The following is a 23,827-nucleotide window of genomic DNA, read 5'->3' on the forward strand; positions in this document are numbered from 1 at the left end:
CACAGGCTTCCAACCAACCTCACACATGCAATAGCAACTATCAGAGTGGGGCAGCCCAGAAATTCATGTACTATGAACGTTGTGGATGGAATACCGACCCTATATCGCCTAACGAATCAAACAAAATCCAGGTGTCCTCCTGGCTTCTACTAGTTTCTTCAAACTAGTTGCACTCTCTCAATAGGCTAAGTATCTCCCAACCATAGGATACAGTGAACGTTGTGGATGGAATACCGACCCTATATCGCCTAACGAATTAAACAAAATCCAGGTGTCTTCCTGGCTTCTACTAGTTCCTTCAGACTAGTTGCACTCTCTCAATAGGCTAAGGGCATCCCAACACATCCAACGTCTTTTGCCAGCACATATCGTGGTGATGTGCACTGCAGAGTAGGGAACAATGCAGGGGACATCTTGCCACAGGCACAACCCCACCACCTGAGGCGGAATCATGAATAATAAACCCACTCTTGGGTTAGGGTTGCCAGCAGTCCTATATAAGTAGGGAGATATGTATAGTACACACACATCACCAAGCTGTGCACATGCCAAGATCCTAATAAAATAGATTGACTGTCATATTCAAGGACTTTCGGGGCCTTACCTGCAGCATATGAGAATCTGAGGCCAGATGTATCATAGGACTGTGCTGCCTTTGCATCAACGCAATCCTTGAATCAGATTTACCAAGCGGCCTTGCGTGGCTCTGTGGCTTAGTAAATCTGGAGTAAAGCAAGGCAGTGAAAGTCGCTGCTTTGTGTTACTCTGTGCAGAGAAGGTGTTACACAGGTGGAGCGTGGGTGTTTCTACGCCTGCATTTTGGTGCATTTCCACATTTACCAAGTCTGGTAAACCTGGGAATGTGTCAAAATTGCATGCCTTTCTGATAGAGGTGCAATGAGGGGAAATATCTTCATTTCTCCTTCTTGTTTCCTCTTCCTAAGTGTGCTGTACTCTGGAGCACACATAGAAAGAGGAATACACCTATAAGGATCTTTTTTGTGCAGTATGGTGTCCCTTCCTGCACAAAAAAATCCTATGTGCAACACAGGCATCCTTGCACCATGGCACGAGGGTGCCTGCGTTGGTGCTAGGCAGCCACAAGCACGCCAGCTGTAGGAGAGAGCAGGAATTCGTCATATTTTCATAGATTAACACCTTCGGTGGGCTCGTCATGAGTCACAGTGGAGCTGTGCTCATGACGAGCTAGGCTCGTCATAACGGTTGCCGCCCGCCCACGCGCGATTGATTCCCCGCCTGTGCGGGAGAATTATTCAGTGGGTGGGGTTGTGATGAGCCCAACTCGTCATTAGCACAGCTCCACTGTGACTCATGACGCGCTGGGCTCCTCACGAGCACCGTGGCGCTGCGCTCCCCTCCGACCCCACCGCACCATGGGGCAATTACCCCCGCAGCGAAGGGGTTAACGCAGCACAGCGCAACAAGTTATTTTGCTGCAATGCGCTACTTCAAATTCTGATAAATCTGGTCCCTGGGATTAACATCACCCATACTAGTAATTACACAGCATCAAATTTTTATTTTATATTCCACTAAATTTTATTTTAAAACTAGTATTTTTCCATGGCGCAAAATTAATTCTAATAACCAAATATTTCTGCAGTGCCTAGTGATTCACTGAAAAATAGACAATTATTAGGTGAATGCTCGTCTTTGTGTTCAGGCTGATTTACAACCAATTCTAGGACATTTTGTTGTGTTTATCACATGCATTCACAATTTAACATTTTGTAGGTTTTATGTTTCATATAGTGATTGTATAAATAAACGCTTCCTGTGCCTTAGTTCATTGTATAGAATTGGAGAAATTGAAGCCAGCATTGTTGGTCTTTTTAAATATTTCTGGCAGTGGCGTTTCACATTTGCGTATATCTGCCTATAAAAGGCGCAAATGTGAGTTTTAAGTCAAAAAGAACTACATAAGTATTCAGACAATGCTACTCAATAGCGATGCACGCGTTTGTTTTTGGTTATTAATCATTTAGAGACATCTGTTTTTAATACTCTGGAGCCAGGGGGTATCTGGTGCAAATACCGAAGGGCTTGACTGCAATGCCGGCGGTGTGCAGAGTATTAATGAAAGTTGGCAACACTCGTCGTAGGTTTTAATGAATGACATCTGGTTTCGACGAGAAACGTGCACAGGACTATTGCACACCATGGAACTGTGTGAGCCCAAGTCTTGGAGTCCGAAAGAGGCCATGTTGATGCTTTGCTCCATAGGAACCAATGTATGTTTGTGTAAAGAGCATAGAGGGGGGAGACCACACTCAGCAGGTTGGGAGCCTGTGGTGTGTCACCCTTCAGAGACAACAAACCGTCTACTGTCAGTGTGCAACTGTGCTTCTTATGCTGAGAACTTAAATGAGTGACTGTGACCGAGTGTGCATGTGTCACTGCACTGCGAGTCTACACGAGCCACTGGGAGAGGTTCACACATTGCAACGATGGTTCATGTGTTGGGCGTGTGCCACGAAGTTGTGATGTTTTGGGTAAGCGTTTATCACAGCATAGGGATCTTGTAGGACCAAAAGTCTTGGGAGGAGTGCCCACGTGACAGTCTGCTCGCCCTTTTCACCAGTGTAGTAGGTTTTCTGGTGCATGAGATCCATGTCAAGATAGGCGGTTTGGCCCGGCTGGCACGCCCCACCTTGCAGTCTTGGGAGGCGTGAAATCTGGGCTTGTTCCCTAGGGCTAAGGAGTATAGAGCAACCTCCAGGTTCCTCAACATGGGCTTCTGAACCCTAAACGTCTTATCACCAGGCGGTGGAAGTCCCCGGAAACTCCATCACTAGAGGCGCGGACACAGTCCTTCCTGGTGTGGGTGCAAGCAGGGGGTGGTGGCACTGCGGACAGAGGATACTATGGGACTGTGCAAATATTTCTTAGTTACCGGCTGGGATACGATGTCGTCTGATTTTAGAGCGTGTCTGCATGGGGAGGGTGAGGATGCCCCTGATTGGTGAGGCACCTTGGGACGCCACAGGGGATGACAGACTTGCCCCATGGCCGGTGACAGTCACTCGGGTAGGACTTTTCTCCTCAGAATGAGTTTGGATCCTGCTTAGCCCTGGTATACTATTGTCGCGATGTTGTATTCTGCTGAATTGTGTGGGATGGGGAAGATTGTTGTGATTTGAAGATACGGCTCCAGCTTTTTTTGTTGTTTTTGTTCTTAAATATTAGAATATTTTGTAATTTACTGCAAAAATATGTATTGTCAACTCTTGTGGGGCTTGTCTGACCTCTTTGATGCATAGCATGGCTATTTACACAGTTAACGGTCGATATGCAAAAGTTATTTATTATTCCTGAAATAGCTTGACTGACTGCCCCCCATCCCCCTGCCGCCAATTTTGTTGTAATCTGATTTTGGCAACTCTGTACCAACCCTTGCTTAATTCTCTCTGAATATTCTTGGGACTGCGATCCCACCTTGCTTTGTTGCAGACAATGTGGACTAATTGTACAAATAAAACGAGTTTTAAAAAAGTAGATCCCTGTCATGATTCTCTGGACAGTGCTTTACAGGATTGTGATATTGCTCTCTAGAAAAATGATGAGCTCTGTTAGGGTTTAGGGGTTCAACACTGAAAAGGAGCTCCTACTGCTGTGGGTGACTTCTGTCACCATGCCTAGGCTTTGCCACTACTAATAGCTGGTGGAATTTGTGTCAGGTAGTGGGATGCAGGTCCGTTTTACCTGAAACTTCCTACAGGCTCTCCTGGGTAAATCTGTGCACCTAGTCCTAAACGGAAGCCGGTCATGCCCCCTGAGTACATGTCACATGATGAAAGCCTTAGGTCTGCTTAGAGGATCTATGCATATGGGACATCCTGAGAAGTCGTCTTGTTCGCTTAGAACCTGCCTTGGATACCTGCAGTCTTAGATGTCATATGCCTTTGCTGTCAAGAGATACTTAGCATTACCAAACCCAAATAAAACTGGAGCAGGTACTCACAGGTCCACCGAGTATTTGAGCATTTTGCTTGACGAAGTATTGCAGGTGTGAGGCAGACATGCAACCCTGTGATCAGCACCCCATGAGGTGGCCTAGCACTGCTGTGAGTCTCTGTGTCTCCAACGTGAGGTTGACATGATCCTGTGAGATGCTCTTTGCGAGGTGGCTCGTCACTGTGAGCCCTTTATCCCCACAGACTTTTTGCTGCATTTGACCCTGCAAGCGGACCCTGCGTTGTTGACTATCACCTCTGTGCACCCCTACTATCCCCGGTGACCCCACCCAAAGGTATTCCTGAGAGCCACTAACCTCAACACAGTGACTGCCAACTCCACAGTAGACAAATCTCTCCAGCATGCCTGCAAAAGCCATCAATGCCAGCATCGCTGACACTGCGATCCTCTGGTGCTGTCCACCCAGCACAAGCACGAATGCTCACAACGCCAACGGCTGACCACCACAACCTGGCCTACCACCATCCTTGAGGAACTGTGTGTCACTGCATGCTCTATCCTCGCCTCTTCACCTTGACTCTGAACTCGTGTAACAGACTACGAACAGTTAGAAACAATTGCACGAGTTCAATACATTTTAGGTTAAATTCATATAGAATTATAATCCTGATTTCCTTCATCCCAGCTTTCAGCATAGACAGTTAAAATATACTGACTCCTAGAACCCCCTAGTGAGCTTTATGCTATAGACCCTCTTAAAGTTACTGATTATAATTGCTTAATATAAACAACATAAGTCATATCCCTTTTAATAAACAGTATAACATTGCTTGGACAATCTATTCTGGATCATACTTGCGCTAACTAAGTTTTGAATGCACCAACCTGCAACAGTAAGCTTTGATGGTTGACTCCACAATCTCCAGAAAGTCAAAGCCTACAAATGAGGCTTTGGCATGTCAGCGAGTTTGCAGTAGAATCTGGTTTCTTCGTTTCCAGGGACTGCCTCAATACTTGTTACAAAGCTTGCCTATCTCCCTTTGCATTGTGGGAGCCCAGAGACGTAATCTGCCAGATGTTTTGACTGAGCGCATATTATAGAGCTGCAGTGTCAGGACTGAGAGCCGGGATGCTTTGCCATTGCGGGTACCACAACACTGGACTATTTTGACGAAGACTGCGTCACTGTGTAAGGGCATTAAGACTAAGGGTCCCGGCCATGGAGTGGGGATGTTTTAACAAGAGTGTGTATCGCAACATTTGAGTGTTCACAGTGTGTATAAAAGTGTTGGGATCTTTTGTCGCTAAGTGCATCTGTGAATGCAGAGGAGGTGGGATGGTTTGACTCAGTGTGATTTAAAGTTGCGTAAGCCTATTGATCATTTACACATTTCAGCCACAAACCAACAATTTCCAGCGCTTTTTTTCTAACTAGTGCTCATTGAATCAATCCGGGACGGAGAGCCGTCTCATTCAGCTAGATAGAAACTGTCAAAAAGAAGACAATTAGATCATTACACATCTTTGTATATGCTTCACAGGCAGTATTTTTTAATAAATGTGTTGAGTACATGAAAATACAGAGAAAGAGCTTTTGTTCGGTGCTCCGAGGAAGATCCACAGTACAGATTTTGACACATTTTTCATCTACCTAGCAATCAAGACAGCATTGTGATGTCTATATAAATGCTTTGTGTGCAGAGGATGAGGACAGCTGTGAACAATACATATATTAATATTCAAGGAACCATAAATAACACTGACATCGGTTTACAAATAATAGGCTGATGATTATTCTTTGGAGAAGTTCCCTACATTCCATTTCTTCCTCCCCAATTACTTGGTAAGAGTTTACAAAAAAACGTCGTGCTGTACAACTGCCTTCTAAAAAAAATAGATTGCAGAATATTCTTAATTCTTTCTGCCCTGCTGCGGGCTGCGCTTTATCACATTGAGGGTTGGTGGGGTCTTTGGTCCTTTTCAAGCAGCATCTTGAACAGATGTTCCCCGTCTCTTGTTCCCATACTGCCCCCATACTTTGACAGCTTAAGATATTGTGAAATAGCAGTAATGTGACCCAAACACTGGGCCCACAAGAGTTCCCAGTCTCTCAAGACACAAATACCAGACTAGAGTCAAAAGTGGCCATCTAATAAGAGAAACTCACATATTAGTGTGCACCTTTCCCATTGATGCAGCAGCTCCCTGTCACTCTGAAGAGTGTTCAGCTGGTGGCTTATTACAGAGGCCATAGTTTCTCAGTGTCATTTCTTCGAAAGATGGTCCTGCCATTTTCCCTTCACAGTATATTGAGTGTGGTCTTCTGCACACTCGCCTGCATTCAGGTCTTGTAGTCCAGTCCACTTGCCCTTCGGTGCGTGCCCATGTGGGGTTGTGGCCTCAAGTCTGGATGGGAAGGAACCTGGTGGAGCGGATGGACTTTGGGGACTCCTTCCATGCTTCCATGCTGTTGGTTGGACTACGGTTGTTAATCCTCGTAAAAGAAGTCTGCCGCCGGCAGCTGCTGTCCGAGTCCTCCTTCTGGGTGTTATGTTGCATCTTCCGCCAACAAATGAAACTTTGGATGAAGTCTTGAAAAAGGTGCCCACTGAAGAACATGTATATCCAGGGGTTGCAACAGCTGTTTAGACTGGCCAGCAAGGACGTGACGGTGACTGCGGTGTTCTCTGAGTCTAAAAGGAGACAGAAGAGTACAATGACACTGTCTCTACCACTTCTCACTGCAGAATGCAAAAGGCTGGTAGACAAAATGAGTACTCAGGAAACACAATCTTCATTGAAATAATGAGCATGTATAGAATATATGTGAACATGGCACAGCATCATTTTTGAATTTCAACAGATACAAGATACTTGCTTGTACAACTTGTGCATTAGACAATCTGCATGCATATTTGTTGGACATGACCCTCTCTGTATTGTCATTCCCAAACGTTTTGCCTTCACCACTCAAGTTATCTGAATTTGTCTTTGTTAGAGTTAGGACTAACCAGTGCTAAAGTGCTTGCACTCTCTCCTTTAGGCGGGATAAAATTGGCCTACAGCTAATTGGCACATTTTATTTATTTATTAGTCCCTAATACAGTGGTACAACATGTACCCAAGGCTTGTAAAATAAAGGCTACTAGTGAGGCTGCAGCACCTATTGTACCCTCTGCTTAAGTAATCCTTGAAAACATGTCTCGGACCTGCCACTGCAGTCTGGGTGCAGTTTTAAAATTCAAATTCGACCTGACGAAATAAACTTTTTGCCATGCCTAAACCTCCCTTTTTAGGTCTCGTCCTTTACCATTCCGAAGGAATGGGAAATGGCGAGAATTCAAGTGCTCGAACTGATTGTCAAACCACCCCTTTTTTTCGTGGCGTTTTCTTCGAGTGCACGTGGCCACAGGCACGCGCTTTTGGCCCATACACTTTCATGGCCATCTGTTCCTCAATGTCCCTCCCACCCTTCGTTTGATCTTGCCGCGAGTTCAGGCTAATGGCCCTCCCCCCTCCCCCAGCACAGAGCGCGCATCGCGGCCGCACAGCACATCAAAGGGCTTCTCCCAGCGTGTGCTGTGCGGCTTCTCCTCCCCTAATTATGTGGCCGGCCGTACTTGTGTTTCCCGGCCGCTTCCCGGCCGCTCTTGTATTTAATTAGCAGCAGCAGCATTTCTCCTGCGCCAGGCCACATCAAAGGCTCTGTGCCACTTTCACCCACACAGCAACACTTACAGACACACAACGCCACTCACACCCACGCAAGCCCACTATCATCCACGCAACACCACACTCACCCACGCAACGCCACTCACCCAAGCAACACCACTCACACACGCAACGCAACTCATCCACGCAACCCCACTCATCCACGCAACCCCACTCATCCACGCAACGCCACTCACACACGCAACGCCACTCACACACGCAATGCCACTCACCCACGCAACGCCACTCACCCACACAACGCCACACACGCAACGCCACTCACACACGCAACGCCACTCACACACGCAATGCCACTCACACATGCAACGCCACTCACACACGCAACGCCACTCACACATGCAACGCCACTCACACCCACGCAAGCCCACTATCATCCACGCAACACCACACTCACCCACGCAACGCCACTCACCCAAGCAACACCACTCACACACGCAACGCAACTCATCCACGCAACCCCACTCATCCACGCAACCCCACTCATCCACGCAATGCCACTCACACACGCAACGCCACTCACACACGCAATGCCACTCACACACGCAATGCCACTCACACACGCAACGCCACTCACACACGCAACGCCACTCACACACGCAACGCCACTCACACACGCAACGCCACTCACACACGCAACGCCACTCACGTTGCCACTCACACATGCAACGCCACTCACACATGCAATGCCACTCACACATGCAACGCCACTCACACATGCAACGCCACTCACACATGCAATGCCACTCACACACGCAACGCCACTCACACACGCAACGCCACTCACACACGCAACGCCACTCACACATGCAACGCCACTCACACACGCAACGCCACTCACACATGCAACGCCACTCACACACGCAACGCCACTCACACACGCAATGCCACTCACACACGCAACGCCACTCACACACGCAACGCCACTCATCCACGCAACCCCACTCATCCACGCAACGCCACTCACACACGCAACGCCACTCACACATTGTGGTGCAGATTGTGGGTGCAGATTGTGGTGCAGATTGTGGGTGCAGATTGTGGGTGCAGATTCAGAGTGCAGATTGTGGGTGCAGATTCAGAGTGCAGATTGTGGGTGCAGATTCAGAGTGCAGATTGTGGGTGCAGATTGTGTGTGCAGATTGTGTGTGCAGATTGTGGGTGCAGATTGTGGGTGCAGATTGTGGGTGCAGATTGTGGGTGCAGATTCAGAGTGCAGATTGTGGGTGCAGATTCGGAGTGCAGATTGTGGGTGCAGATTCAGAGTGCAGATTGTGGGTGCAGATTGTGGGTGCAGATTGTGGGTGCAGATTCAGGGTGCCGATTCTGGGTGCCGATTCAGGGTGCCGATTCAGGGTGCAGATTCAGGGTGCAGATTCAGGGTGCAGATTCGGGTGCAGATTCAGGGTGCAGATTGTGGGTGCAGATTGTGGGTGCAGATTGTGGTTGCAGATTGTGGGTGCAGATTGTGGGTGCAGATTGTGGGTGCAGATTGTGGGTGCAGATTCAGAGTGCAGATTCAGAGTGCAGATTCAGAGTGCAGATTCAGAGTGCAGATTCAGAGTGCAGATTCAGAGTGCAGATTGTGGGTGCAGATTCAGAGAAAACTCAGCAGCACCACCACCATTGCAATGCAATAGGTCTCGTTTTAACGCAAATTTAAGCTATAGGCCTTGTAAATGACAAAGCCTTTTATTTATGTTCCAAAAACCAGATGCAAAAATAAAGGGCATTATCATTTACAATGCTAATAGTTCAGACTCGCGTTATTGCGAGACCTATTGCATTTCCAATGCTTGTTAATACATATGCCACACATATGGGGACCCTAATCAGCTCACATGGCAAGGTGCAGTGTAAACACCCAAAGTCATTTTCACTACTGTGAGGCATACATCTCTCATAGGGTAACATTTGCTTACCTTATTAAATGTAATAGGTTCTAACTTTTGATTGGGAACAGGTAGAAATATCATGTTTGGTGTCCTGATAATATGCCAAACCAGAACTCTATTAAGTATGACACTATGGAATATGTTGAGGGTGTTTTCAGTTCAAATTATCCTTGATCTCTCCCTAGAAGTGTACAGAATGAATTCACAGATCTTTTAAATGTGTGCTTCAATAATATCATATGTATGTATGTACTTGTGAACTATGAAAAAGTATAGAGACGTATTTAAGAATGTGTATATTATTTTTCTTACTGTATATACATGTACTTACGCATGCATGCTTCCATTGTATGTGTCTGTGAAATAATTAAGTGTGTTTGCAGTTACTTATGCAGCCACAGAAGACAAAACAAAGAACTTTATAGTCAGATGAAAATGTCAGTAAGAACGTAACTTTTTTAACTTAAAAAATCATAGAAATGTACCAGTTATATCCAGCCGCGGCCCGTGGAGGGAGTTACGGTGGGGCAGGGAGGTGGGGAGGGGGAGGGGCAGGGTGGAGTGTGCTAAAAACCGGCATATGGATAATTGCAGGTAAGTACACAATTTAATTAATAAAACAAATTTTGTAGCGCGCACTGCATCGCAAAATGCGATGCTGTGCGCGCTACGAATTTCGTTTTATTAATTAAATCGTGTACTTACCTGTAATTATCCATATGCCGGTTTTTGGCACCCTCCACCCTGCCCCTCCCCCTCCCCGCCTCCCTGCCCCACCGTAACTCCCTCCACGGGCCGCTGCTGGTTATATCTAACTGAAGCACCTATAACTTGCTCCCTCATCATTCACTGCTTATGACTTCACATTTTACATCACACGTGACATTTCTATACCATCATCGATAACATCACAGATGACATCTGAAACGACACTATTGATGACAACACTGTTCATGACGAGGGTGCGAGGTATAGTTACTTCAGTTACCCATAACTGGTGAATTTCTGGCTTTTTTAAAGTCTAAAATGTTATGTTTTTACTAACATTTTGCCGTAACTATACATTCACCTTACCTTTTGGGGTTTTTCAGTGAATATATATATATTGACTATATATAGTGAACATATATATAGTGAGTATATGTATGTATGTATTTGCTTATTCAACCATGTATCTATTTATGAGTGTGTAGATGTACACATTTACTATATGCGCATATATTCATTGATACATGTGCATAGATGTATAATTTCAGTATGTATGTACCTTTGAGATACATATATAAATGAATTCATTAACACGTTTAAGCTGAATGCGTGAGTGAACTTACTGTGTGGACATATATTTATACAATGACTCCTCTGTGTGTGTGTGTGCGCACGCGCGAGATTGTACTAAGTGTGGCTCTGCATTAGCCAAACATCCTTGCTATTTGCTGGTCTGAATTTGACAGGTTGTTTCTATTTCTAATTTTAAAGTCCGTATATTAAATGCAGTGCTCCGGTATGGCTTTGGAGCCTTATTGTAGCTTAACAAAGCAGACAAAATGAAAAGAATAAAAGGCGCATGCATAGGAATGTGTGTGATATCTTTTTTTTAATCATGCTAGCGTAAAGTTGACCAACGAAGTGAATCTCAACCCTCACCGAATAGGATTATTTATAACAGCAACAAGAACAAGCCTCTTGACATGGAGCTGGACTCGGTCCCTGCATGATATACTGCCGTTGCTTGGGAACATTTTGGAAGGCTCACAGCGAGAGCTGATATGACAGCCTCCGCCTGTTATTTTACAGCCCTTTGGCCATTCCTCGCATTGCCCTGACCAAATGTACATGTGAGCAATACTTCGCACGGGCCTCTGAGGATTTCATTCCAAAATGGAGGCCATAAACTGCACTCGGACACTGGCAGCAGTCTTGCAGATGAGTGTGAGGAAAGCCCAGTAAGAAGAGCTGCGCAAACAGGATGCGCAGTGCAAGCCAGCCTGGAATCGGCTTCATGCCAAACTCATTGTCCTTCAGAAAACCATAGTTCACAAAACACAGATATATGGGCCCCCTATATAGGTGCTGAGAATCTCAGCACTTAAATAGGGAGCCCATATATTTCCGAGCTCGTATCCTCACGGTACCTGCATGAGGTCTCCATAGCAAGTTATAAAATCAGACATTCACTAGAGCTAAGTTGTGAATATTTAGCTGCAGAATGTCTGGTGACATCATTAACTCCCCCCCCCCCCCCAATAAGGCAGGATCATGAAGTGTTAGGTAATACCCTTGTTCTCTAAGTTCTTGATGTCTCCTGTTTTCATAATGACAAATGTTGCAAGTATTTTTTGAAGAAAGCATTAAGTATTCCTGCTAAAAATACAAGAAACGATAAGAGGCATAGCAAAGTCAAAGACAAACAAACTGCCAGACTTGGTGCGAATTTCCATGCCTATATATATACTAGTCATCATCATGTTCTTGTTTGCATATTAGGTATTTTAAAAAAAATACCTTTAGGGTACAAATTTGACAGTTAATCTTATGAGGGCCATGTTGATCCGTGGGTGTTTCTGCCTAGTCCCATGCTGTAGGGTAGGCCTCCAACACATATTTCACGAAGAAGCCGGAAAAGGGCTGAATATTAAGGTCACTGGAGAACATGTATATCAGAGCTGGTTGTGCTGACTCCTTAATCATCGCACCTCCTTCTACCAGTTTCCAGTAGGTACTGGTACCTTTGATGGTTCAACTGATCCCAGCCATCCAAGAAATTCTAACACTACTGGGTGTCAACTCTGGGTGCAGGTGTCACCCTTGGGAGGCCCTTTGATACATGTGAAACTGCAGTTGCTGCTTCTGGTCTCAGGGGCCAAGAAGGCAGCAGAATGAAACAATGTACAAAGAGGTCCCCTAGAGTCAAGTTTTAATTCTCTATTTTCAACCTCTTGCCCTGACCTAAGCCTCTAAGCACAAATAGTGGTCATTGGGGGGGGGGGGGCATTCCTCACATGATAAGGGTTTGTGACATCACTTCCACTACCACAGATATTTTGGTGAATCAATGTATATGGTGACACGTGACTTTACTTCAATGATAAGTGTAATGGGAAGACACTGATATAATGATAATGACAGCCTGCAACTCAGAACACCATCTGACAGATCATTTTGTTTTCAAAGTAATCCATGTCAAGGTCTTCTGGTTTACTTGGTCTCCTTCCCCTAATGTGCGACAATAGCCCTTGGCAGTGTTTTATTTTATAGAGTATTTCCGCTTTCTATGGAGTCTGGTGCATTCGGGGTCTGGTCACACTTAAGAAAACTACAAAATTAAATAAGTCATGAATTAATATAGTATTTGCCTTAAATGATCGTATTAAGAAGAAATGGCCAATTGTATGACAAATTATATGAAAATATGCAAACATGTGGGAAAAGGTATTCTTTGTAGGAAAGAATTAAGAAATCGGCAAGTCCTTGAAATGTATGACTTTTACCTGACTCAGAAAAGCTTGTGGTGTCTTCCATAGACATTTTAAATTTTAGACATTTTTTGATACGTCTGTGTGTCTGTCCTAGGTGTGAGAATTATCCACAATTAGAAATTCTGTAGGCTTGTTGTAAGTGTAAGCAAAAATGTTAAACACTTTTCCCCTTTATGTGGAAAATTATTTGCATTTTTCATGTGAACATTCAACACCCCCATATAGTGGGGTGTTCCAAACCCTTTCCTATGGGGTCACCACCTCTTACATATGCGAAGAGCAATGTAAGAATTTGGGCAAACCCAGAAAGTGGCGACCCTATATGGTCACATCGCTTGTTTTGCCCACTCTTTTAATTTTATCATTTGTATTTAAAATCTGCTCATATTGCGAGTTGTCATCAGTTATTAGTGACATGTTCGCACACAAAAATCTCCAGTTCATGCCCTTTATAACTGAAATATGTTATATGGAATGTCCCTAGTCATATGCCTTTAATTGCTCAGCAGAATAATAGCCCCTGGAAAATGCATTCCCAAAACATTTCTTTTTGGGCATCTTATGCTGTGTACATCTCTAACCTACTCATTCACTCACTCATTCAAGTACTTGCTTATCCGGTGACGCTCACTAATTCACGTAATAACTAGTGTACTCATGCATTCACTACCGTACTTATTCACTCACTCATCAACGTACTTCCTTCGTTCGATCACTCGTTCATTAATGTACTCATTTACTCTCTGCCTGCTCATTCATACATTAGTTCTTTGGGTTTACTCTTTAAATACTTTACTCATTCAATAACTCACAAATTCACTAACATTAATTAATCAACCTTCTTGTGCATGCTTTCAATAGCAGGTGTTCTTACTCATTCACTCACTCATTCACTTTTCCACTTTTTACTGCTCTTTCCCTAAATTAGTCATACCTATAGCACTTGTTAACATGCACATCACTCATTAAAACAAGCTGTTTCTGAGTTTAAACAACCTATTTCTCTAGCCATTAGCATGTTGAACCGAGGTGCTACCTTGCTTGTTTCGAGGCACTCCCATCTTGACAGTTAAGAGGAGGTGGTAGAGGTAGATTATACAGGAAGACTATATATTAATTTGCCAAAGATCACAGATTGTCAGCCAAGCAGGTTAGATTGTAATTGGATGTTACATCTTTAGGTTAGGCTCAGATAGCCATGCTCTATTTCACTCAGTGGTGGCACAAACAGAGCTGAAAAGGGACTCCATGACATTAGGGCATTAAAAACAAGACTGATAAAAGGCAACCTTTGTCGAGACACGTTCAATAAAGCAACAATAGATCATCTGAAGATGGGCACTCTCGCATGGTGGTGAGAGGAGGGAGAAGGAAGGAGAAGGTGCGGGAGAGTGAGGACAAAGAGGTGAGGGAGAGGGGACTGAGAAGGAAAGAGGAGAGAGAGGCGATGGAGAGAGAGAAAATGATGAGAGGAAGGTGTGGTAGAAAGGAAAGAGGGGTAGAGTAGATGGAGACAAGATAGTAAAAGGAAGAGGAGAAGGTGAGAAGAGTGAAAGCATAAGAGACAGAGGCAATATAGACACAAGAGTGCTAGAAGTCATAGAAAAGAAAGAGACTCTAGGAGGCGGAAGAGAGATATTGATGAGAGACAAAAAGAAAGACGAGAGAAGCAAGGACAGGGAGACCAACGAAGGTAGAGGAGATGGAAAAAGAAAAGGAGAGAGAAGACAGCAATGTAGAGAGAAAGAGAGGGCACGGGAGGGCGCGCAAATGCCTTTGAAAGAAAAGGACTGCCGGGCCATAGGGTGAAAACATGTGTACCAGGGAAAGAAAGCTAAAATGGTTTCGCGTACTCACTCCTCCAGACCAGGTTGCAAAAATAAGGAGGGGATGGTTTGAAGGAAAAATGTCGGGTCCCTTAAATTAAATCCACCGTGGGATAAGGGGTGGTAAATGATGACACTACAACTAATTATGCTGTTTACAGGGGGCCTTGTTGGAAGCTCCACTTGATCAGTTCCAAATGTTTTCTGTTGGATCCGTCTGAAGCTGATGTGTTTTTGGGCCGTGGCCCAAGGGAAGAACACAAGGGTAATTCTACTCCGTAAACAAACACATCATGTGAAGGACTAAATACCACAAAAAATGGGGAACCCATTTCCAGCCGGAATCAACTGGAATGCTCTTGGCAACGCTTGAATGGATGCCTAAAAATCCAGGTGCCTCTCACTGGACCCAGTAGAAGCCATTTGTAGTTGGTCCATGGGTATGCACAAGGAAAAAAGTCTTTCTATAGGGTCATTCATGAGACACCTTAGAATAATAATAAGTAATTCGTTTCCAGGGAATGGTGTAGTAATAAAAATGATAAGATCTGAGGACAACCATTAATGTGATTATAACATCTGTTATTTACATCATCTATAAATTGCATACATATTGTATGAATCGCCATTGCAAACAGTTTTCATGGAAGTTGTTCTACAGCAGACTCTCACTGACAGGTCAGCTTTGAAATGATAACACATGGAGAAGATTATAAATGGTCATTCACAGGCACCAACTGATGGCATTCCAGGGTATTTGTCACAGAATGTCTCCTCTCACAGGCCCAAAAGTGATCAAGAGTGAAAGCAATGAGCCGCCCACAACAGGTTGCCTGGATAGTCACGGATGGGTATTATTAGTGATGCTTATATGTATAGTTTGCAGAGAATGTGCCCTCTAGCATAAGTATTTTACAAAGAATTTAATTTTCAGATAGTGTACATTCATACGGGAAACAACCTTTACAACGCAACTTTTACAACGCACTACCATTACAACAAAGCTTTTACAACGCAACATCCATTACAACGCATGCAATTACAATGCAACCATTACAACGCATGACACTACAACTCACACCACTACAACGCATGTCATTACAACGCAGTCATTACAACACATACCATTACAATGCATAACATTACCATCCAACACTTACCCTACTGTTGCACCCCCTGGAGTTAGAATAGTAATGTTTACCCCTACACTATCCAACACTTACCCTACTGTTGCACCCCCTGGAGTTAGAATAGTAATTTTTACCCCTACACTATCCAACACTTACCCTACTGTTGCACCCCCTGGAGTTAGAATAGTAATTTTTACCCCTGCACTATCCAATACTTACCAAACATGCAATATAATGTTATGCGTTGTAATGGTATTCATTGTGAAGGTATTATGCGTTGTAATGGAATGCGTTGTAAATGTAGTTTTTACAATTTCGTTGTAATGGCATGCGTTGTAATGGAATGCGTTGTAATGGATGTTGCGTTGTAAAAAATGTGTTGTGAAAGGTATGCCTTGTAAAAGTGTGCGTTGTAACGTCATACATCCCATTCATACGGGTGCTCAGAGACAATGAGATCTCAAGGATTTGTGGGGCATTTGTCAATATATATTTTTTGGAGCAACTGTTTGTGACAACTCTACATTTATTACACCTTTTTCAAGCCCTCTCATTGCCGAATAATATTGAATTAAATGTAAAACCTTCAGAAACGGGGGCACACAAACACATCCGGAAGCTCCAGCCCCCTAGTGACCGCCTGTCAAAGAGCAGTAGAGAAAGTTAAACAAACATTGATAAACCCATTTCTTTTTTAGTCTGCATCTATTTTTTTTACTTGCTACATCAACATTTCATGTGAAATTAATTTTTTAACCAGTTTGTTACTCCTATTGAAGGAAAACATGCTAAGGGTGACTTTTTAAAAATTTTGTGAACTAGTACAAAACATTAAAGTAAGACATAAGCGTATAAAACTTAAAACTGCACCTTTACCTGCTGAATATTTGTGGTCACAAATGTATCTCCCTTCACTAATGCTCTTGCTGCCACCGTGAAAATCAAAGACTTGCTTTGATGGGTTTCCCCATTCCATTAGTTAAAATCTAACAACTTTCTCATAATTTCTCTTCCCCTGCCTTGTCCCTCCTTTCCTCTTTATGTGTGTACACTTCTCTGGGTATACCGTTACCTGTGACTCTGCTAAGCACGAGAATTTGGATGGGACTGGGTACAGGAGATGTAAAGTAGAGGGAGAAGCGAGTAGTGCTAGAGATGACATGGAAAGATATGTGAGGTGGGGGAGAAATAAAATGAATAGAGATAGGTAAGGTAGGTAAAACAAAAAGAGAAGTAGAACAAGGAAAATGTAGGCAGAGAAAGACAGAAATATTTGAGGATTTAGAGTGTAGTAGGGAGGTACAGAAAGATAGAGGCGTACAGAACTCCAAGGGGTGAGGAAAAGAGAGATAATATAGATAAAGAGGTTAATTAGAGAGAGTTAAAGGTAGCGAGAGGCAGAGATAGAGAGACTTCATGAAAATCAAAAAGAGGCATGTGGGGAGAAAGCAAAATGAGAAGAGGAATACAAAAAAACGGGTCAGGGGATGAGAGAAAGGCAGAGAGAGAGGTGGAGGATGGAAAAAGAAATGAGGTTTATAGTGAAAAGAGGAAGCTGAGAGCCATGCATACACAGAGAAAAAGAGGTGACGTGTATATAGAGATAGAGAGTTGTGAGTTAAAGAAATGGGGAGGCAGGCAGATCTATAAATACAGAGATTGAGGGAAATAGTTATGGTGAAAGGAGTGAGTTGAAATCTAGAAGGAGGTCCAGAAAGACGTATGTATTTCAGAGAGAGTGGAGTTGATGATAGAGTTAGAGGGGTACAAGTAGAAAAATAGAGGTAGCCAGAAAGGAGTGGGGTATCTACAGAGTTGAAGGAAAGGTAACCGAGGGAGAATGGGAGAAAGGGGATGTGGAATCGTAAGGCAGTGAACTGTTGGTGAGGTAAATTGAGAGGTAAGGTAGTGTGAGAGATAGCAGTGGGAAAGAAAGACGTGGGGTAGTGAGGGAGGTGTGAGATAGAAAGGGGAATGAGACAGAAATGTGAGGGGGAGTGGTGAGGTGGAGAAAGGGCTGAGAGAGAGGTAGAGGGTGGTTAAGTAGTAGAAACACAAGGTAAAGATGAAGATGAGGTTGTGTGAGAAATGAAGTAACTGGACGAGAGATACAGGGAGCTCAGGTGGATAAAGAGTACTGAAGTACTGAGAGAGGTCACAGTGCTTAATTTGTAAAAAAAAAAAAAAAAGGAAAAAAGTAAGTGCCAGAGCTCTCGTCAGGATGCCACTGCAGCTTGCACCACCCATTGCCCCTGCCTGCGAAGCCAATTATAGAACCAACACCACTACTGACCATAGCACTCCTACAAGCGTGACAATTCAGAGTATTTCAGGCCCCTATAGCTATAAAACCATATTTAATCAAAATGGGCTGTTACTGCTCACTATTTGTGCACTGGTGTACAAATAGGCTGCCAAGTTCGAGGCAAAAACTTTGCACCATGGCGTAGAGGTGTGTGCATGTTGCCTAGCACAGGATTTGTACTGGAATCATACCTTTTCAGTACAAAATCCTATGTCTAGACAATTCTTAAACATTCCACACATCGTACATGTGTTGCATAGTGCAGCGCACTTCAATGTGTGGAATGTTTGGAGAAATTATAACATTTCTCCTTGTTGTGTTCTGCTTCAAGGAGGTGTTATTTTTCTAATGTAAAGTCCAGTCTGGCTATCTTAGTAGATCGGGTTTAGCATTCAAAAATGTAGGTGCTTGTACTAATCTGTCCAAGTTACATCCATTTAATGCCTCGTCGGTGCAAAGTGATTCAAAGATGTGCAAAGCACTAATTGTGATGAGAAAATTGTGCCTTTACATCGCAAAATACTTGTTATGCTGGACATTAAATACCCTTGCAAGAGTTTGCACTCCTTTGCGTCACTTGACATGACTTGCCTTTAGTAATCTTAATCTCGGTATATCAATGGTAGTTTTTTGTGAATTGGGGTCAGCAGTCAAAATATGAAAAGAAGCGTGTTTTCAAGCGCATTGTTATAATAGCAGGAATTTTGACGTCCCTTTCACTTTACCGGTGTGCTGGTGCCCCACAGAAGGTGGTGGCCCTGGGCAACTGCCCACTTTGTCCTTATCTTGACACAGGCGAAACTGTTCTAGTTTGCCAAGAATGTAACCACCTGGCAGTCCCTCCTTGATTTGACACAGGCATGAAACAGTTTTCGTTTGAAGAGAATGTCCTCTCTCGAAAGGGTTACAACAAGTCTCAAACGTCGATAGTTTGCAAAAAATATCCTCAATCAAATGTTGTGTTACTCGTGTGCAAGCTGCCCTCATTGATGGGACATGGATGTTAAACTAACTGAAGAGAATGCCCGATCTTAAAGGCTCTACGTGATAGGACACGGTGAGAAGGAGGGTTGTATGACTGAGGCACAACCGCGCATGCCTCTACTATGCGTCCCCGACAACGAATGCGTCTAAACAATGCATTCCTTTACATGCATGCCTTTACCACATAATTATCTGGTAAAGGCATGACTGGTAAAGGAATGTGTGATAAAGATCATAATTTGACCCCCAGCCGCCCTAAGCCATAAAAACTACCCCGCTTTAGCCTTACACAGTACCTCAGCCCTCCCTGAGCCCTAAACACTACCTGACCTCCTTGAGCCCTAAACACTACCCCGGCCACTAAACACTATCCAAACCCCTGTGCCCTAAACACTACCCCTGACCCCCCCCCCACCCAGGCCATAACACTACATGACCCACTCTGAGCCCTAAAAACTACTGCGACCCCCGAGCCCTAAAAACTACCCCAACACTTAAAAACTGCCCCCCCTCCCACCCAAAACCCAGCTCGAGCCCCACTTAGCTCACTGCATCCTCTACTGATCCTTCCTGTTCCTGGGCCCGCCCATGCCACTATGTAGACCGCACACTGGCTTAACCACGCATATGCGTGGTGAAGGCACGCGTGGTTGAGCTTGCGGGAAATGGCACGCGCGGCTCGCCCGCGTTGTAAGGGCAGTTTCCCAAGAAGCAGTGCCTTTCTGCAGCGAAGCCCCATATCACATGGAGTACATGGATGAAACTGCACTAATCTGACCAAACGTAAACTCCCAGAAAAGCTGCAGGTGGGGAACACTGCTAGCTTGCAGAGAAGCCCCTCCATGCTCATATGAGTAACAGGTGGAAACTGCTAGTTTTCAGAGAATGCCTCCCCAACATGGGTTACAAGTGTGGAACAGCTTATTTATATATTATGTCCTCTCTCAGGAGGGCGGGGAGGGGGTTGCTAAAAGCCTCCCTCTCATGCAGGCGTGAAGCTGCGAGTTGTGGAGAATGCCCCTTCCCACCGGACTGCCAGGTGTGAAATGGTTAGTTTGCGGAGAGAGTCCCCTTTCTCACAGGTTACTGGTCTTAAACAATGCCAGATTTAAAGACTGGCAGGCTCGCCAGAGTAACAGGAGTGGAACTCCTAGTGTGCGCAAAATGCCTCCTTTCACGTGGATTACAGGCGGGACACTGAGCTGGTGCAGAAACCCCATGAAACAGTGCTAGATTACATATAATTACATTTTCAGTCAGCCTTTTCATTAATATCACATGGGGTACCCCAGGGCAATTAGCCCGATTCTTTTTAATCTGTATCTTAGACCGTTGATCTCACTGATTAAAAGCTTTAACATCAGGATTGTCAACTATGCTGATGACACGCAGTTGATCCTCTCCTTAGAAGGGGAGGAATCTACATCTGTGGAGATGTTCCACAACTGCCTGCGTGTCACGTCTCGGTGGCTAAAGGACAACTCCCTCCAAGTTAATGCTGGGGAGACGGAGGTGCTCTTTAGCACCGGAACTAAGATCGCCCGGCCAGTCCCAGACAGCTTTTGGCCTCAGGAAAGTGGGTCCAAAGTAAGACCTGTGAATTCAGTCCGCAATCTTGGGGTCATGTTGGACCAAAGGCTTAGTATGGAGACGCACGTGCAAAAGACGTCCGCCTGCTGCTTTGCCATTCTTCGATCCTTGAGGAAAGTTTTGCCTCTCCTACCTATCCATACTCGTGTCCAAGTGGTTAGGTGTACCATCCTCAGCAGGTTGGACTATTGTAATGCCCTCCTGCTTGGCTCTCCTGGTTTTTTGCTGGACAGGCTCCAGAGGGTCCAATCTGCGGCGGCCAAGTTAGCCTTAGGGCTTCCGAGAAGATCTCATGGACCGTCTGCCCTGGGCAAACTTCACTGGCTGCCGATCAGACAGAGGATACAATTCAAGGCCCTCTGCATAGTTTTCAGGGCTCTTCATGGATCTGGCCCTGCCCCTTTGCAATCAAAATTTGCCTGGTATTCTCCAACCAGACGACTTCGATCCTCAGACTCTGGACTGGTAGTGGTCCCCAGATTCAGGAAGGTCCGAGCTGGAGGGAGGTCCTTTGAAGTGGCAGCCGCCATACTTTGGAATACTCTCCCGGTTGAGATTAGACACATCACTGAACTCCTGCCTTTTAGAAAAATGATTAAAACCTGGCTATTCCCCAAGGTAACTGTCTGAAACCCCGCACTCCCTGTGTTCCTCTTTCCGCCTCATCAGATCTTATCAGTGCCAGGATGCCTGCAATGGTGACAGCTGCGCTTTATAAGTTTGCTAAATAAATAAATAAATAAATAAATAAGTCTCCTTTCACTGCCCCGAAAGTCGTGGTAAATGCGTGCGTGATGCTGTCCCCTGCTCGAGGTCCAGCTTTCACGTGAGATACAAATGTGAAACAGCTACTTTGTAGAGAGCTCACCCTTTCACGAGTTACCAATGTGAAATTGCTAGTTTTCCCAGATAGTACCTTTTCCTACGAGTGTTACATGTCTGACACTGCACTAGTTTGCCAGAATGTCCCCTAAGTAACCCCAATAGCTACTTTGCCAAGCAGGTCCCCTCCCGCGGACGCCCCCACCTACCGATCCACATGAAGTTCTTGTCCCAGACGGACCAGGTCTGCACGGTGAAGAAGGGCGCCCAGCAGAGGACATAGGCGGACACGATGACGAAGGTCATCTTGACGGTGCGGATCTTGGCCCTGGAGATGGTCTTGACGCTGCTGACGGCCGAGGTGCAGAGCAGCTGCGCCCCCCCGCCGCTGGACGGCCGCGTCTTGCCCCGGATGTTGGTCCAGATGATGTGGCAGATGAAGCCGTAGCAGGTGGCCAGGATGAGCACGGGCACCACGAAGATGCTGAGGGCGATCCAGGTGACGTAGGCCCTGGCCCCCCAGGGCTCGATGAAGTGCGCCCAGCAGTCCCAGACCTGCGAGCCGCCGCGCACCTCGCGCATGGAGAAGATGGCGTACTGCGGGGCGCTGAGCAGCAGGCTGAGCGCCCAGGCGCCCCCCAGCATGGCGTGCGAGCGCCGGCCCGGCTGCTGCAGCGTCTTCAGCGGGTGGCACACGGCGATGTAGCGGTCGGCAGTCATGGCCACCAGCATGTAGGCCGAGGCAAACATGCCGAAGACCTGCAGGTGCTTCACCACCCGGCAGAGGGCGTCCGTGCCGCGGAAGCGGTAGGTCACCTCCCAGCAGAGCTGGGGCAGCACCTGGAAGAGCGCCACCACCAGGTCGGCCAGGCTGAGGTGGCGGATGAAGAGGTGCATGCGGGACGACTTGCGCCGGCTGCGCTGCAGCGCCAGCAGCACGCAGCCGTTGCCCAGCACGGCGGCCGCGAAGATGAGCGCCAGCACGGCCACCTCCACCCGCGCCAGCGCCTCGTCGCGGCCCAGCAGGTCCGAGGAGTTGGTGGGGGTCGGGGTGGGGCCTGCCAGGCCGGGGGAGCCCGGGGCCCCCGTCAGGCTTGAGTTCCAGCGGGTGAGCAGGGGGTCCGAGGATGGCCACGGGGTGGCTGGGCTGCCAGTGCCACTGAAGCGCATGGTGCTGCCAAGGAGGAGAAAGTCTTCCCAAAGTGCCCGTGCGCCCCTCTGCACCGCAACTAGAAGCGCGATAGTCTCCTCCTCCCTCAGGCTCCCCTGTACATGTCCTCACTCCCCTCTAACTCTCCACCCTTCGGAGACTATCGTTCACTCGCCCCCTCTGGCTTCACACTCTCCTCCCACCTCCTTATAATAGGTTCTCTTCTCCATCTCCCCCTCGCTCCCACCCCTCTCACTCTCTTCTACCGCCTCTCTATAGCTCCATCATTTTACTCCTCTCTCCCAACTCTCCACATCTTCCCCTTACAACTCACATCTATCTTTCCCCAATAACTCAACCCACCTCCCCATATTCTTCCCCATCGCCCCTTCCTTATTTTTCTCTCTCATTTCCTTCAGCCCGTTTCACTCAATTATTTTTTCTCCTCATTTTCCCTCGCTAAAACCCTGTACGTTTTACCCCTTCCCCCGTCACTTTCTTCTCATTCACCAGCTTGTCATCTTTATACCTCAACATCTCTCTCCACTACAGTGCAGGTGGAGATGAACACGCCACTGAACGCTCGAGCCAGGCTCGAGACAGAGGCTTGGCTCTGGTTCGGCTCGAGGTCCTGTGAGACCCTCGAGCCCAGAACGAGCGGAGCCTTCATGCGCCTTCTGCTTGCCACCGACTTTTCAGCGCCCGGACCAAGAATCAAAGACAAAGCATTAAACAGTGACTTAGGAAAACTTTTCTAAGTTGATGTGTAAAAACAATTGCTTTTAATAAATACCCCTCAATAGAGTGATATAAGCGGATGAACTAAGGTGAAATGCTACCATATGGTACACAGAGGCACTTTGTTTTACACATTTTGAAGCAACGTTATCATAGTATTGTAAGGCGTTTGTTGAATGTTTACCTGGCAAACTTGTTCAGGGCTCGGCTCCTGCATGAGCTCTTAGAGCCGAGCCAGATCCT

General features: G+C 45.9%; 1 protein-coding gene across 1 annotated transcript; it reads right to left on the bottom strand.

Annotated features, from left to right (window-relative positions):
- Positions 1-5,459: 5,459 nt before the first annotated feature.
- Positions 5,460-22,979, bottom strand: AVPR1A (arginine vasopressin receptor 1A). Its single transcript, XM_078656472.1, has 2 exons — positions 21,906-22,979; positions 5,460-6,629 (listed from the first exon to the last, which is right to left on the bottom strand). The coding sequence occupies exons 1-2, from the start codon at positions 22,864-22,866 to the stop codon at positions 6,337-6,339; spliced, it is 1,254 nt and encodes a 417-aa protein (XP_078512598.1). The 5' UTR covers positions 22,867-22,979; the 3' UTR covers positions 5,460-6,336.
- Between the last annotated feature and the right edge of the window lie 848 nt (positions 22,980-23,827).

This window comes from Lissotriton helveticus, chromosome 1_1, assembly GCF_964261635.1.
Source record: "Lissotriton helveticus chromosome 1_1, aLisHel1.1, whole genome shotgun sequence".
In the NCBI taxonomy this organism is placed as follows: domain Eukaryota; kingdom Metazoa; phylum Chordata; class Amphibia; order Caudata; family Salamandridae; genus Lissotriton; species Lissotriton helveticus.